Here is an 18197-nt window from a genome sequence, read left to right on the forward strand (position 1 = left end):
GTTGCTAAACCCTCTCCAATTTGTCCACAAGTTTCCTAAATGGGGGGAGGGTGCCCCAAAGTGGACACATTACTCCAGCTGCACCCTCACCTGTAACAAGTGGAGCAGGACAATTAGCCCTTCTGGCTCAGATACACCCTAGAATATTAGTTTTGGTTTTGTTTGTTTTACAGCTCTATCATACATTAGTTCATATTCAGTTTGTGAGCTATCACCCCAAATTCCATTTCAGCAGTACCTCTTATTCCCCAGTGGGTAGTTGTGCGTTTGATTTGTGTCATCTTAAGTGCAGTACTGTGCCCTGCTCTTTATTGAATTTCATTTTGTTGGCTTCAGACCAATTCTCTAACTTGTTGTCATCATGCTAAAGTCTAAGCATGTCCTCGAAGGTGCTTCCTCTCACAGCGTGGTGTCACCTGCAAATTTTATAAGCATCTGCTCTTGTCTAATTTGCTAATGAAAATGTTGAACCCCTCCTGGCAGAACCCCACGGAATGGGAATACACCCTCTCAGTTTGACAGCGAACCCTTCATAACTAATGATGGAGGCGGTTTCTTTAATACAAATTTTCATGTGTTTAATGGTGCCGCGCCTATCAGTTAAAGCTGAGACCGTGAGCTGGGTTTCCCAGGCCTGGGCGGACGCGTGGCGTGGCGAATGGATTCCCTTCCGCGGGGTAGTTCGCTTTGCGGTGACGTGATCGCAGAATTTCCCCCGCTGGGCAGATCGTACAAATCCCCCCATGTGCGAAGGGTGTGGGGGGCGCCTCTCGCTTTCCTCCCGCTGCCGGTACAGCGCGGAGCAGGAAGACTCCCCGCCCGCTGCACATGGAGCGGCTCGGGCCCGATGAAGGGAAAGGGCGGCAGCTGCCCCCCACGGACGCTGAGCCCCCGGGCTGTGCTCACCTGTACCCGCGAGGAGCCGGCTCCAGGCAGCAGCTGCGCTCCCCGCCCCACCTGCGCTTGAACCATTCTGTTGCCCCCTATCTTCACCTCTGCATCCCCGTGTTAAAGGGCTGCTAAGCCCCGCCCCCGACTGGTCTTCCGGTTGGCTCCTCCCCTCAGGTGCGGCCTCCACCAATCCGGGGCGGGTTGTTATGTCACACGTCGGTGGTGACGCACCGCGCGAAGAGGGGAGTTGGTGGGTGCCCCGCACCGGAAGCGCGAGGCGCCCGCGGGGCGCTCGGTCGGTGTCATGAGTCCCTGAGGCCGGCGGGCGACGGGGTGCCTCGCTATGGGGGGACCGCTCGCTTTGGTCTCCGCCAACAGTAGCCGCCCCGCCGTGTCCTCGGGGGCCGGGCCCGGGGACGGATACCGGGGCTGCGAGAACGGGGCCCTCATGGACAGCTTCGGCATCTTCCTGCAGGGGCTCCTGGGCGTCGTGGCCTTCAGCACCCTCATGCGTGAGTGACCCCCCCCCCCGGGCCTGGCTCCGCGACCTCTTCCTCCTCAGGGCCTGGCCTCTCTGGCATAAACCCCTCCCCCCTCCGGCCCCGGTGTAATGGCAAAAACGGCAGCCGTCCAATTTTCCTACCCGTAGCGGTTACGGCCATTTAAGTCACTACACCGACCTCCCTGGTAACCCCCTCCAACGCCCCCCCCCCCACCGGGCCCCCCGGCAACCTCCCCGCCGCCACCAGCCCCCACTATGTGTGGTTTCGGGGACCCAGATACCCTGTCCCCTCCTAACACCCTTGTGTGTGAGTGACTTTTGGGACCCAGGCCTGGTTCCTCTCCCCTCCCCCCTCGTTCTGTCTCCTTCTCTCCCCCCATCCCAGAGCATGGTCTGGTCTCCTGTATCACCTTTTTCATGAGCCTGTCTCCAGGACCGCTCATGGCACCAGGTCTAGCTACATCCATCAAGCACTGCTTACACACCCATTGCCCTCTTATGTGAGTGAGACACCTTCCCCGCAAACACCAGGGTTGCCCCTGCCTTGGCTCTTCTCCCATTTAGCATCCCTTGGTATAAATGTCTCTCCACAACTGAGGTCTGGTTCGGGTTTCCCACCCTTTCCCCTTCAAGCAACTACTCATCTCCTTGTCCTCATCCACCAGCCTCATGCATCAAAAATGCATGTATTCCTTATTATACTAAGAACATCTATCACTGGTAGTAAAAAGCTTTAAAAATCCTGTTTGCCTGGTGCTGTTAATGCTCACTTTATTTCTTATATTTGTTTGTTTGTATAAAGGAAATCAATACAATCAGTGTCACTTGTTTAGATTGAGTCTTGCTTTTGGGTTCTGTTTTACAATGCTTGGGTGACAATGTCTCTTTAATCAGTTGCATCTGCATAATATTGTGCTTTGTGAGGGGAATTTAAAATCTGGTCAGACTTTTTTCCAATCTAAAGAGTCTCTTATATGCTGTTGTCATGATTCTGTGAATATAAAGGATGGTGCCACTGTTTGTCTGCTGCCTTCTCCTCTTATTTGCGTTTGCCACTTTTTTCTCCAGTACTGTATGCAGAAAATGCCATCACTGGTTTCCTTTTTAAGTACTGATAATCTAGCGGAGTTTTTTGCAGAAACTATATGTCCCTTTGTGGATTGCATGTGCTTCTGCTTAATGTAATGTGTAATAATGATTGAAGTGTGTTTCCTAATTCAGAATGATGTGATCTCTTCTCCAAAGAACAAATTACACTTTCCCCAAAAGTTGGTATTTCATACCTAGAATTTAATCTTCTTCCTTTCCACCGTGGTCTGTAATAGTTTCTTTTTTTCTATTTGATCTACTGGATAAAGAATCTTGGTTCTTTATTTGTCTGAAGGAAGCTACCGCAGCAAGATACTAAATAAATGTTTGCACTAGCAGTTTTTAAGATTAGCCCCTGAACAGCTGCTGTAATGCAGAAGAAGAAGTTGCTTACAAATGAAAATGGGGCAGTTGCCTCAATGACCACAGGATGTCAGCTTGAAGTATTGGGTCTTGATGTAGTGACACATGCAGTCTGTTCTGAGACTATTTTGTTTCTGAGCTTGTCAAATGTATATTTCTCATTCAGGCGAGGGGGAAAAAAAAAGCTGTAGATAAGCGCAGGTTAGAAATAATTGTTTAGTACTCGTGTGCCTTCATTTTTTACACATCTTAAGTTTACCCATACCTTAGTAAGAATGCTTGACTTCACTCTTGCAATAATAATCACATTTTCATATGTGTAGCACCACCAACTTCCGTTGACATTAGAGCACTCAACACCATGCAGGATTGAGATTTGCAGGTTGTTGTGAATACTCTCTTTGAAATTCTGAGATTTCTTTGGCATTCAAGATGAGGATCAAATCTAGAAAAAGCACTTCAGTATTACTGAGAATTACTGTAAGTAATAGACTGAAGTCATTTCTGAGTGACTGGTGAAACTTAGGTGATGGTTTCTTGATATTTATCATATTAGCTGTGAATTGTTTGGAGCAGCAACCTTTCCAGGTTTAATAATTATGAATAAGGCTATGTTTTAGTCATGGGTATTTTTAGCAAAAGTCATGGACAGGTCACGAGCAGTAAACAAAAATTCACGGCCTGTGACCTGTCCATGACTATATATGGCTAACTAAAACTTGGGTACTCTGGCGGTGGGGAGGGGTGAAATGCTGCAGGTGCTCGGGGGGGAGGGCACAGCCCGGGAGGTACTGCAGGTGCTTGGGGGGCGGGGAGAGAAATGCAGCTGGGGCAGTGGGTACTGGGGGGGCCCGGCCTGAGGACCTGTGGGTGCTCGGGGGGGGTTGGCGAGGCTGGGAAGCTTCCTACGCAGTTCCATGCGGCTCCCCAGAAGCAGTGACATGTCCCTTGGCTCCTAGGCAGAGACGTGGCCAGGCGGGTTCCGTGCACTGCCCCCGCCCTGAGCGCCCGCTCCACAGCTCCCATTGTCTGGGAGCCAGGGCCGGCTCTGGCTTTTTTGCCGCCCCAGGCAAAAAAGCCTCCCGCCGGCCCCCGGCGGGGGAGCGCCGGGAGGAGGGCCGCGCCGCGGCCCCGCTCTCCCCGGCCGGCCGGAGTGCCGGGAGGAGCGAGGCAAGCCCGGCCGCGGCCCCGCTCTCCCCGGCCGGCCAGAGCGCCGGGAGGAGGGTGGCGAGCCCGGCCGCGGCCCCGCTCTCCCCGGCCGGCCGGCCGGAGCGCCGGGAGGAGGGCCGCCCCCCTCCAGGTGCCGCCCCAAGCACATGCTTGGAGGGCTGGTGCCTGGAGCCGGCCCTGCCGGGAGCCAAAGATAAGTGCTGTCCAGAGCCCTCACCGCCTCCTGCACCCCAACCCCCTGCCTCAGCTCGGAGCCCACTCCCACAGCCAAAATCCTGCTGCTGTTGGAGTGGGGGTGGGCATGGTGGCCTGAGACTGCCCCAGCAGTAGCTGGTGTGGCTGGCCCTGGGACTGTCCGAGCTGCTCAGGCAGCCCCCGGGCCAGTTGCAGAAGTCACGGAATCCATGACCTCTGAGACAGACTTCATTATGAGTCCTTAGCAGACTGCACTGGTACGCTGCCAGATGCTGTACCAGGCTTCCATGATTTTCTCAACAATTTCTGGAGAATTTAAAACAATATTCTCTCCCTTATGTTTGTGAGGAGCATAACAGATGCAATGATGTCTGAATCTTCAGATAAACAACAATATTTCTGCCATGTGATGTGTCCTAATCTTCTCAACAAGATTCTACTTCTGAGACCTGAGGTCTAAGAAGTTGCATCTTTAACTATCTTGCTCATCGTTTGGACAGTATTATATATTGAAATATATACTGAGTGGGAGAGTGAAGCATGCTATAGCAATATATTCTAGATAACCTGTGTTTTGTATTATTTATATATTAAGTCAATTACAGTGGTTTTGTGGATTTTACAGTGTTCTCTTATTTACAGCCCTACTTACTATGGGAAAAAAAAACGTTTTGTCAGCTGACTAACTGAGCAAGCAATGGAACGAGACCTTCTGCCTTTGCAGAATGGGAACTGAATGTACGAGCTTTGTATGTATGTTTTTCCAAATGTGTATCTCATACATCCTACATGTTCTAAGTTTCTAAGTAATAAAGTTTCATCTTATTCTAAATGCACAAGTCATATAAACTAAGTCAAATAGGAGGTAGTTGAACAGAGGCATTAACAGGAAATCTCTCAGTCTAAGGACTGTACAGGCATAGAATCATCTTAGAAAAGCTTTTATAATCTAGCCCAGGGGATGTGTAAATTTAGCACCATATACTACCCTTTATCTCAGTGGAATTCCCAGGGATGATATTGGAAGGTTTGCGCAAAGATCAAGGGTAGAATATGGCCATAGGTAGTGAATAATTAAGACCCCTGCAATTTGTGCTTTCAGCTCAGTACCCAATTGTTGGTGTGTTTAGATGTTACTTTCCTTGTTCTGTGTACTCTGTAACTAATAGCCAGTGTCTCATACTTCCCTTAATACTTTTCTTTGTGAGTTTTTTCTATTGTAAATACAGCCCAGATCCTAGTGAACCAATGTGTAAGGGCTTCCTATGGATTTTAATAGTATCTTGGTTTAAAGCTATATCAGAGTAGTTGCAAGGTTTTTGGAGGGGTGGACTTTATGTAGTGGAAGCATTAATTCTTAATCTGTCTTTCATAATAACCTGTACTGTACCCAGTATCCTGTCAGCTGAGGACTGGACTGTAGCCTTCAGTGCCATTATTTAACTGATCATGAGGTTGCTATTAGGGTGACTGGGACAAAATAACTGCACTACCAGCTTTGGCTAGCCCAGGGACCTCAGGGATGTTATCAGTGAGCTTGTATGTGTGTGCGCTTTCCATGTACTATCCCCAGCTCTGCTCAGATAGCTGGTTCAGCAGACCTTGATAGTACTATCCTGTGTAGTTGAGTACTGGATGCTTGAATGTCGTTGCCTCAGTAGCACTGTTTAGACTGCTCGGTGCTTCTGTCTTTGGAGCTTCAATGTTAATAGTAGTGCAGCATGTTAGTTCAGCAGACCTCAAAGTTACTCCTAATGAAGACCACAGGTACAGTTCAATGGCAAAGGTGCTGGGCCAGGTTTATTGTCAACGAAGCATGGTACTAGCTCCCCTAATCAATGTCTATTGTTACACTAACACATGCATGCTCATTACAATGGACTCAGCTCAGTCAGTGGTGGGATTTTCCACTGCTCCCTAGACTGGACAGAGGCTTAAAGAGAAGTACCCTGACATTTATCAGCTGAGACAAACAACTGGAATACACAACTTACACACCACCTTATGTATTTCATGACATCTATTTGTTACTCCCCTTCTTCCTAATATCTTGAACAAAATATCCTTATTTATTGTTCTTGCAAACCATTTTATCTTGAACTAGATTAACATGTCTGTACTAGCTAAAATATATTTGCGTAACTATCTAGTGCCTAGTACACTAACAACAACTTTGCCAAGTTCATGTACCGGACAGTGAACTTGTAAACAGCTGTTTTAATACATGGTTGATTTTAGTTCACAGCCTCTGGTTCAGGCCTCAGAACTTGCACCAGGCCCAGTGCTCCTGGTGTGCGTGCGCTCTCTCTCTCTCTCACTTTTACAAGGGGTAGTAATCTTAGTGGGTTTTTTTTAGATTACTGACATTCTTTCTTAAGTCACATTTGGTTATTCTAGGTGCATTAGTGAGAAATACTCATTCTGGCTCTTATCAACAAAAAGCTATATATCAAAAGAAACCAGAACTGCTGTGTGTAAGATGCATGAATAAATATTCCAACTTGAAATGTACATTTTTTTAAGATGTTGCTTAAAACCTTTCTTATTTCATGGGAATGTTGGAGCTCCCTGGAAGCATCGGGAAAAGGAGCTATGGGCGAGGACAAAAGCTTAATCATTGGTCACACTTTCTGAATTCCCTCTAGTCATGCATGTTTGACCATAAATTGCTTCTCAATAAAGGTAGTAATGTCAACAAAGTTCTCATTCATATAGGAAGGGAGAAAACCAGTGTTTGCAAGTTTCTTCATACTTGTGTGATAAAAGGAATCAGCATTTCTAAGAAGCAGGAGTCAAAACAGCAACAACTTACTAACATTTTAAATAAAAATAAAAGGATAGTTCTTATTCCAGACTTGACATTTGTAGTATTCTTCACTTCACCTTCCACTTCAGAGTGTTTTGGGGCATCTTTGGCAACAGAGCTGTGGGCCAAGTGTGCTGAAGAAGCAGCAATTATCACTCAAAGAACTCTTAACTTCCAGTGAAAATCTCTCTAGCTGTGGGACAGTGTTGACTTCTACAAGTCTCCTTGATAAAAGCCAGCCGGTAGAAATATTCAGGACATGACTTCACTTATTCATGTAATAACTTAATATGAATTTGCTTTAGAAACAGCTCAATTATTGACTGTCTTGAGGGCAGTAGTTCTCTAATTTCTTCATTTTGTGGGAGGGACACATTCATGGGCTACCTTCTCTCCTAGCTCAACTCCCATAGGAAGTATTGAGTTCTATTCACGGATTACACTGGTCTACAATTTTTGAGAAGTCGTCTGCTTCAGAGATAAAATGTGCTATTTATTATGTATTTTGATGTGCTGAATTCAAATATGACAAAACAACTGATTGGCTACTGTTTCTAAGATATTTAAGTTTTTACATATTATGTCTATGTATATTGTGTAGATAGTAGAGTTTTTATAATAAATTGTAAACCTAGGTCTTTTCATGTGTTTATGGTTGCTTTACATGATAATATTTCACCTGTCCTGTTTATGTAACACTTTAAAAATCAGCAAAAGGGTTATATAAATAAAATTTATTATGAAACAAAAGGCAAAAAACTATTATGTACATAGTTTAGTCCTATTCAGTGTCTACTCGGCGCTTCTTGGCTTGTCTCTTGTATTCATTAAATGGAGCATCTCTTGTCACATCCAGCAATAGTCTGCAAGCATTGATGGGCTCCATTTGCCCTGATAGCGTTTCTCCATTGTTGCAATGTCCTGGTGAAATCACTCGCCATGCTTGTCGCTCACTGCTCTGCAGTTCGGTGGAAAAAAATCTAGACGAGAATGCAAAAAATGTATCTTTAGTGACATGTTGCAGCCAAGGCTTTTGTATGCCTTGAGGAGGTTTTCCACCAACAACCTGTAGTTGTCCGCCTTGTTTCCGAGAAAATTTATTGCCACTAAATGGAAGGCTTTCCATGTGGTCTTTTCCTTGCCATGCAGTGCATGGTCAAATGCATCATCTCGAAGAAGTTCACGAATCTGAGGACCAACAAAGACACCTTCCTTTATCTTAGCTTCACTTAACCTTGGAAATTTTCCACGGAGGTACTTGAAAGCTGCTTGTGTTTTGTCAATGGCCTTGACAAAGTTCTTCATCAGACCCAGCTTGATGTGTAAGGGTGGTAACAAAATCTTCTTTGATTCAACAAGTGGTGGATGCTGAACACTTTTCCTCCCAGGCTCCAATGACTGTCGGAGTGGCCAGTCTTTCTTGATGTAGTGGGAATCTCTTCCACGACTATCCCATTCGCAGAGAAAACAGCAGTACTTTGTGTATCCAGTCTGCAGACCAAGCAAGAGAGCAACAACCTTCAAATCGCCACAAAGCTGCCACTGATGTTGGTCATAGTTTATGCACCTCAAAAGTTGTTGTCATAGGTTTCCTTCATATGGACTGCATGACCAACTGGAATTGATGGCAAAATATTGCCATTATGCTGTAAAACAGCTTTAAGACTCGTCTTCGAAGAATCAATGAACAGTCTCCACTCATCTGGATCGTGAACGATGTTGAGGGCTGCCATCACACCATCGATGTTGTTGCAGGCTACAAGATCACCTTCCATGAAGAAGAATGGTACAAGATCCTTTTGACGGTCACGGAATATGGAAACCCTAACATCACCTGCCAGGAGATTCCACTGTTGTAGTCTGGAGCCCAACAGCTCTGCCTTACTCTTGGGTTGTTCCAAATCCCTGACAAGGTCATTCAGTTCACCTTGTGTTATGAGGTGTGGTTCAGAGGAGGAGGATGGGAGAAAATGTGGGTCCTGTGACATTGATGGTTCAGGACCAGAAGTTTCATCCTCTTCCTCGTCTGACTCAAGTGAGAATGATTCTGGTGCATCAGGAACCGGCAGTCCTTCTCCGTGGGGTACTGGGCGTATAGCTGATGGAATGTTTGGATGATGCACAGTTCACTTTTTCTCCTTTGACACACCTTTCCCAACTGGAGGCACCATGCAGAAGTAACAATTGCTGGTATGATCTGTTGGCTTTCTCAAATCATTGGCACTGCAAAAGGCATAGATTTCCTTTTCCTGTTCAACCACTGGCGAAGATTTGTTGCAGCATATGTGTGGGGCCCACCTCTTGTCCTGATCTCCAATTTTGCAGCCAAAATAAAGGTGATAGGCTTTCGTAACCATAGTGGTTATACTGCGCTTTTGTGATGCAAAAGTCACTTCACCACAAACATAGCAGAAGTTATCTGCACTGTTCACATAAGTACGAGGCATCTCTGCTCACCTTGGCTAAACAGAAATGTGTCCCTTTGCAAAATCAAACACTGACAAATAAGAGCACGACACTGTATGATTTCTAGAGCTGATATAGGGCAATTTGTTCAGCAGAGTGATGTAAGCTTCGTTATGATTGCATCATCCATGACTTCTAGGAATAACATGATGCAATTCATATCATGTATGATGCAATACCAGCTTCAGATTGCATCATTCATTGTTTTGCCTAAAAAGCAAGTACTGTCCAAACCCAGTCATAGATTTATTCCTAGATCCAGTCAAAGATGCATTTTAGTCATTTTTGGTTTAAATTGAGATCCCTTCCCTTTATAACTCACTTATCCTCCGCCATTCCCAAGTCAAGGGTCGTATATACTGACCCAATAGCATATCTTGAAAACTAGAGCCAATCAACAATTTTAAGCATCATTTTCGTTCTCAGTGACCCAGAATTAGTAAAGTTTGACTACATTTATTTCAGAAGCATTTTGGCTGTAGAGCAGTGTTATCTGCTTCAGGGGTCTCAAACTCAATTTACCTTAGGGCCAGTCCTCAAATCCCTCCAGCAGGCCAGTGTCACTCATGCTGCCCAGAGCCCACCCCCAAAAAACTCTGCTCCCCACCTGCCTAAGGCTCTGGGACAGAATTTGGGTGGGGGAGGAGATCTGCGGTAGGGGATTGGAGTGCAGGCTCTGGGTGGGAGTTTGGGTGCAGAAGGGGTGGGCTCTGGGAGGGAGTTTGGGTACAGGGGAGGTCTGGGGTGCAGGCTCTGGGATGGAGGTTTGGGGTGTGTGGGGATGGGGTGGGGATGCAGGCTCTGGGAGGGGGTTGGGGGCGTGACACTTACCTTGGGCTTAAAGGTGGGGCGGACCGGGGGGCCTCCGCGCTCCTCTTCCCCCAGGCACCGCCCTCGCAGCATCCCATTGGCTGCAGGGGCACTAGGGCCGGGGCAGTGCATGGAGGCGGAGGCACCGCCCCGCCCCGCGGCTGCCGTGAGGGGCTGGCAGCCACTGTAGTGAGCAGGCAGACTCGGCTCAGCTGCGCTGCCGGGGCCCTGAAGGGGGAGCACCCGGGGGCGGCAGGTGGGGCCAAGGGAGAGACCCGGCCCCAAAACTGCTGGAGCCCCATTGGGGAGGCTCGTGGGCCGCAGATGGCCCGCGGGCCGGGAGTTTGAGACCCCTGATCTACTTAGACACCATTTAGAGATTACCAACGTGAATTGATTTAAATAACTTATTCTAATCATGATTAAAATCAAACAGGAAATCTTAATTTTAAATAATGGATTTTAATCATGTTTTGCATTTGTATATTTTAGTTATTTTTCTAAAGAAAGGTTCGTTCTAATAGGTTCCTATAACTATTAAAACATGTTAATTTGCCAATAAATATAGTTTTTATATTACATGTTTTACTTTTTGCTAACTAGGAATATAAGATATCTATACATGTATGTGAAGCTATATAATTGCTTAAATTCAGATTCTTGCTTTTTATAATTTTTATTATAAAATGGTGTCTGATGCATTTCTTATTTACTAGATAATATTTGTTTGCTTTGTCAAGCTATATTTGGATGGGAATAGGAATTTGATTAGAAGTGCACAAAAGCAGAATTTTAAATTTGTTTTTATTAGTTAAATAAAACTACCTTAAATGTGTTGGATACATAAGGCAAAAAGTAAGCTTATTAAAGCATGTCTTACAATTAACTGTTTTATTAAAAGAAGTATTAACTGTAGTTAGTGAATAAAGGGATTGTTTCTGGTCACTATGGGCCAGATTTTTAAAAGTATTGAGTCCCCAAAAGATGCAGATAGAAGTCTAGTAGGATTTTTCAAAAGCACCTGTCTGCATCTTCAGGTGCCTAAATGCCTTTGAAAATCTGGCCCATGTCCTTCAAGTTTTTAGAATTAGCTTTCATCCTCTCCCTCCTGGCTTTTATTAATAGATTGAAGGGGAAAGAAACACATTCTTATTTTTGCAACTCCCAATTGGTTTCTCAACTTTAAATGTACTAGCCCAAATTAAGTATTCTCTGCACCTGCTAGCTAAACTGAAATCAAAAGTAATTAAGGCTAAAGCTATATAACTATTGTATTTGTGTTGTTGACACTGTAGAGCTGTTTAAATATTTTCATGTTATGATCTTAAATTTATTTGTAAACAGCTTCAAGAGCAGTCTCTCACTAGGCCTTCTTAGTGATAAAGGGCTTGCAAGTGGTGTGGTGAGTAATTTATTATGTTATTCCCAGACAAATGAAACATGCAGGTATGGTTGAAAAATTTTTAAACAACATTATTAGGCCTTTGTAATTATACAAAACCCAATGTATGAAAGACGAAAGTTTTAAAAACAAAAAAACTTATTGACTCCATGTCCCTACCTATGACAAACTATCTTAATTTGCTGTGTCTGAATTCTGTCAGATTATATTAAAAATATATGGCATATGCATTCATTGTACATCTTGGAGGGTGGATAAATTGTTGGGTTCTTTGATATTTAATGAAATGGTGACTGAGTTTTTCTGGACATTAAGGAACAGTAAGAAACAAGATGTAGCTCCGGTTAATGAATGGTTGGAGTGGAGAAAGGTCCCTGGATCCTTTTGTAACAATGTTGGGGGAGTTGGAGGGTGGTTGTAGTTCCACATGTAACATACTGAAGTTATGGTCAGTGACTCTGTTTATCTTTACTATATTTACGGTATATTAGGTAAGGACTTCTGGCTTATTGTTAATTGGTAGGTAATGGGTATCACTATTGGGTCAAAGTTAAGTAAGGATTCTTTCTGAAGCCTATTTTCCCTATAAAATGGATGCATTTATTCCTTAATTTGTGTGTGAGAGGTGCTTTCTCTATGCTTCTGTAATTCATGTAGTACTTAAAAGAAAACAGCCTAAGGAAAAGTGTTTACAAGAATTAGTTTACCCTATGATATGTCATTGTACAGCAAACATTTTCCAACTGGTCACCTGCAAGTAAAATATATTTTTCTTCATCTCATAAGTGGCTGAACATGACATTTGCTAGAAAGGGAGTGTATGGTATTCTGATTTCAGGACCTCTTTAAAGTCTCCAGAAGAAGTGGATTCTGGGATATCCTGCTTCATTTATTTTATTTCTTTTAAACTAATCTCAATAGGAAAACTTGAAGCAACTTGGTCACAATATGCTTTCCAAATTAATAGGACAGTTAAGTGATTAAAAAATAAATCATGCGAATAATCACACTGTTAAACAATTAAATATTTTTGGATGTTTTCTACTTTTTCAAATATATTTATTTCATTTACAACACAGAATACAAAGTGTACAGTGGTCATTTTATATTTATTTTTGATTACATATATTTGCACTGTCCAAGAGAAAGTATTTTTCACTTCACCTAATACAAGTACCGTAGTGCAATCTCTTTATCATGAAAGTTTCACTTGCAATGTAGAATTATGTACAAAAAGTAACTGTACTCAAAAATAAAACAATGTAAAACTTTAGAGCCTACAAGTCCACTCAGTCCTATTTCTTGTTCAGCCAGCTGCTCAGAGAAACAAGTTTGTTTACATTTGCAGGAAATAATGCCTGCTTCTGGTTCACCTGAAAGTGAGAACAGGCGTTCGCATAGCATTGTTGCAGCCAGTGTTGCAAGATATTTACATGCCAGATACGCTGAAGATTTATATGTCCCTTCATGCTTCAACCACCATTCCAGAGGACGTCCGTCCATGCTGATGACAGGTTCTGCTCGATAACAATCCAAAACAGTGTGGACCGACACATGTTCATTTTCATGATTTGAGTCAGATGCCACCAGCAGAAGGTTGATTTTCTTTTTTGGTGGTTTGGGTTCTGTAGTGTTGCTCTTTTAAGACTTTTGAAAGCATGCTCCATGCCTCATACCTCTCAGATTTTGGAAGGCACTTCAGATTCTTAAACCTTGGGTCAAGTGCTATAGCTATCTTTAGAAATCTCACGTGGGTACCTTCTTTGCATTTTGTCAGATCTGCAGCAAAAGTGTTCTTAAAAGGAACAATATGTGCTGGAAGCAACAGAGAGTCCTGTGGCACCTTTAAGACTAACAGAAGTATTGGGAGCATAAGCTTTCGTGGGTAAGAACCTCACTTCTTCAGATGCAATATGTGCTGGGTCATCATCCGAAACTGCTGTAACATGAAATACATATCAGTATGCGGGTAAAACAGAGTCGGAGACGTACGGTTCTGCTCCAACGAGTTCAGTCACTAATTTAATTAGCACATTATTTTTTTAACGAGCATCATCAGCATGGAAGCTTGTCCTCTGAAATGGTAACCAAAGCATGAAGGGTCATACGAATGTTTGGCATGTAAATACCTTGCAATGCCGGTTACAAAAGTCCCATGCGAATGCCTGTTCTCACTTTCTTGTTACATTGTACATAAGAAGTAGGCAAGATTATCTCCCATCAATGTAAACAAACTTGTTTGTCTTAGCGATTAGCTGAACAAGAAGTAGGACTGCGTGGACTTGTAACCTCTAAAGTTTTGCATTGTTTTGTTTTTGAGTGCAGTTATGTAACACAAAAAATCTACATTTGTAAGTTGCATTTTCAAGATAGAGATTGCACTACAGTACTTGTATGAGGTGAACTGAAAAATTCTATTTTTTATCATTTTTACAAATATTTATTACAAATATTTGTAATAAATATAATATAAAGTGAGCAGTGTACACTTTGTATTCTGTGTTGGAACTGAAATAAATTGAAAACGTAGAAAAACATCCGAAATATTTAATAAATTTCAGTTGGTATTCTATTTAATGGCACAATTAAAACTATGATTAATTTTTTTAATTGCCATTAATTTTTAAGTTAATCACATGAGTTAACTGCGATTAATCGACAGCCCTACAAATTAATAATTGGTCTGCATAATTTTGGTCAATTAGGAAAATATTTTATATATAATATTGTTTGGGGGGAAAGCTGTATGTAGGTAATCAAGCATCTCTCTAAAATCTATGTAAACTGACTGAAAATCTTGTGACTTAATAGTTAACATAACTTTTTCTAAGAGTTTGTCATCTAGAAAATTTAACAGATGACATTGTGTCTATGTACTGTTGAATGTTCATTTGAGTGTCACTTGCTGAGCAACTTTAATGGGACAAATAGAACTAAAACAAAGCTAGTTTGCTAGTTTGTCTGTTACTTAAGTCATCTACTACAACTAGACTTCCATTAGGCTTCCTGTGAGATTCCCTATCTCACGGAAAGCGGACTAGAAATCAAAACCTTTTTTATGATCCATGAAGAGTTACTGGTTTCAGAAACCTTCTAAGGCGTGGTGGGGAAACTTTTTGGCCTGAGAGCCAGATTGGGGTTGTGAAACTGTATGGAGGGCTGTGTAGGGAAGGTTGTGCTTCCCCAAACAGTCTGGTCCCTGCCCCCTCCCACTTCCCGCCCCTTGACTGCCCCCCTCAGAACCTCCGACCCATCCAACCCCCCCGCTCCTTGTCCCCTCACCACCGCCTCCCGGGGACCCCCCCCCCAGAACCCTTCACTCCCCTGGGACTCCAACCCCTATCCAACCCCCCGCTCTCTGTCCCCTGATTGCCCCGACTCCTATCCACACCTCTGCCCTCTGACAGGCCCCTCCCAGGACTCCCATGCCTATCCAACCCCCCCTGCTCCCCATCCCCTGACCGACCCCCCCCCCAGAACCTCTGCCCCATCCAACTGCCCCTGGTCCCTGTCCCCTGACTGCCCCCCCGGGACCCTCTGCCCCTTACCAACTCCTCCACCCCCTTACCGTGCCACTCAGAGAAGCATGTCTGGCAGCTATGCTGCCTGGCCGGAGCCATGCTGCCCGGCAGGAGCTGCGGGCCAGAGCACTGGTGGCACGGTGAGCTGAGGCTGCGGGGGAGGGGCCGGGGGTTAGACTCCCCAGCCGGGAGCTCAAGGGCCGGGCAGGACGGTCCGGCAGGACGGTCCGGCAGGACGGATGTGGCCCGCGGGCTGTGGTTTGCCCACCTCTGTTCAAAGGCATTTTGTTTTTAGGTGTTTTTCATAGTAGCTTTCTTGCTGACTTTTCCTAACTCTGTGGTGTTTTTAAAAAATCAATTTTGGGTGAGTAGAAGACAGTATGGATTGAGTAATGGAATGTACTGTTGGGGGGGAGGCATAACTCTGTGGTTTGAGCATTGGCCTGCTAAACCCAGGGTTGTGAGTTCAGTCCTTGAGGGGGCCACTTAGGGTTCTGGGGCAAAAATCAGTAGTTGGTCCTGCTAGTGAAGGCAGGGGGCTGGACTCAATGACCTTTCAGGGACCTTTCAGGGTCCTTTCTAGTTCTATGAGATGTAGGCATATCTCCATATATAAAGCTTTGGGCATATAACAGTGTGGATTTATTGAAAATATGCTGACTAATGCAGAAGCCCTAAAAGTGGCATAACTTTTGTCTTCATTAAGACAAGTGGATAAATCTGCTACACAGCATGCTATAAAACATGCTCTATTTAAAAATTTCCCTAGGAATTACTGCATTTGCTCTCTCAATTCTTTTTAGAGCTTTTTCATAGCTGTGTCCCTATTTGAGAACCATGGACAGCTCCGCTTACATTGGGACCTCAGAACCAATTTCTGTATTTGTACTACAGTAGCTTACAGAGGTCCCAGTCAGGACTCTCTTGTCCTAGTCATTGTACAGAAAAGTAGAATAAAAACTCACCACCCTAGAGCGCTCATGACCTAGGATAGAAGACAAGACTCAATAGGTGGATGATCATGGGATGGGGATTGATATTGGTACAATTGATACATTTGAATAACTTTGTAATCTCTGGTCAAAGTAAGTGGGTGGCTACCCGTAACTAACTATATTAATGTTCTAAGCATTTTTATATAAAATATGGAGGTGGAAGGGTGTTAGGTTCCAATATGAAACTTACAGGCCCCATAGAAGATAATGCATCTTATTGTGTATTTACATCCTAGATACTAATATATTGACTTTTAGGAAAATACGTGATCCTTGAGTTATTTGTGTTTGGGGGAGACCCTGTAGCTAGCCTCTTAATCCTGTTTACTTAGCTGCAGTATAGAATTTAAAAATGACGTTCCAGCGATGACTGATCAGCATTATATATTGCACACTTAGGGAAAATATGCATTTCTGCCAGTATTGACTAAAAGTAACTTGGTATTATTCAGTCTTGTTTCAGTTATAACAACAGCTGTTTTTCACTTGAAATTCTTTGCGTGATGTCTGAAAGCATTGCTTTTAGTATAGGTTTTTATAGTACTTTAATTACTTGGTAAATGTCTTGATAGTGGAATATCATGAATGGTCTAGTTCTGTTAAATGCAGCATATTTCTTCCAGATAACACTTTGGTCATGTAAGAGTAAAAATAAACTTTTAAAAACAGGGTCTGAATACTGTGCCTAAATTACACCTGTCACTAATGATCTGAGACCCATGTTTATCCCATTAGGAAAATGTAAAACATTTGCACATCATTGCTCAGTTGATTGCTGGATATAATTATGCTCCCAGATAATAAGATTGCTCTAAACATAACTTTGCATATCATTAACTTTGTAAAGTCTTTTAAATGTGCAACATTGACAGAACATATCTTCTTTTTTGCTAGTATTTGATACAAAATAATACACAGTATAAGGGGAAAACATCTGTGAATTGTTAGCACGTGGTAGGTTAAGTAGAAGTTGAGGAGAGATTTGCAGTGTTTAACTTCAGGTAACTTCTCAACAGTGATTATCAGCTGATCATACTCACTTATCAAACTGCAGAAAGAGATTGTATTTCTTCTTAACATTTTATAATTTATTTTTCAAGAGGTTGGCTTGTACAACTGTAGATAATGCATTTTTGGCTTCTGCTCTGATGTTAATTTCATGGTTAATAAGATTTGATTTAAACTAATCCTTATCAAGGTATTTACTGTGTGGATCCTTTTGACAAAATGAAAATGGATCTGTTCACCACTGCCTGCTGATTGAATGTGCAAAGAAAATAAATGCTTGAAACATTAGCCTTGTCACACAGCATAGTCTTGCTCATCTATTCTGTCAACATTGCAAAATTATTCCCAGTATAACTGAGGGTGGTATTTCTTTCAGTGAACTGAGCATAAGTTTACAATTCACATCAGGATGGGTATGCATGTGATATAGTGAAGTAATGAATTGTTATTCTGGAATTATTAAAATTGACAGTCATTCTGTATGTCACATGTTTGCTTTTCAGTTACTAAGCCAAGGTATTCTAGGGGTCATGAAAACACTAAAGCTACTACTGTGTATCTCCAGAACCTGCTCCTTAATCCTTACTACTTTCTAGAGTTCACAGTGGCTTTATATTGCTTAGTGTTATAGTGCTGAATACTGCACCAATATTTTGCTTTCTGTTACCTAATTCATTCCTGGAGGGGCATGGATCAGCATTCACATCACACTCCCTGTCAGTACCTTGCCCAGGCCGGGGAAGCTAATGATCCAACCAGCGGACCAGATTCATTGATTAATCCTGGTCACGTGCCATGTTGCACATATGCTAAGAAGAAGATTCATTCACGCTTTGTTGGTCAGTGACTAGCCTAGGCCCTAAGGCCAAATTGTGCTTTTTTACGGTTAGGTAAATATAGAATAGCTCTATTGATTTTAGTAAAGGAGTTGAAAAGGAATACCTCTCGATTTCCAGTTATGCAGAATCACTTAAATACA

The 18197-nt window shown here is 43.3% G+C and overlaps 1 protein-coding gene across 1 annotated transcript in view; it reads left to right on the plus strand.

Annotated features, from left to right (window-relative positions):
* Positions 1-1038: 1038 nt before the first annotated feature.
* The window catches only part of STIMATE (STIM activating enhancer), a 111734-nt gene continuing 94575 nt past the window's right edge, over positions 1039-18197 (plus strand). Inside the window, exon 1 of the mRNA XM_005310144.5 lies at positions 1039-1403. Coding sequence (XP_005310201.1) covers positions 1235-1403 — 169 coding nt within the window. The 5' untranslated portion in view covers positions 1039-1234. The remainder of the gene's footprint in view (positions 1404-18197) is intronic.

The sequence above is a fragment of the Chrysemys picta genome, chromosome 7, assembly GCF_011386835.1.
Source record: "Chrysemys picta bellii isolate R12L10 chromosome 7, ASM1138683v2, whole genome shotgun sequence".
NCBI lineage: Eukaryota > Metazoa > Chordata > Testudines > Emydidae > Chrysemys > Chrysemys picta.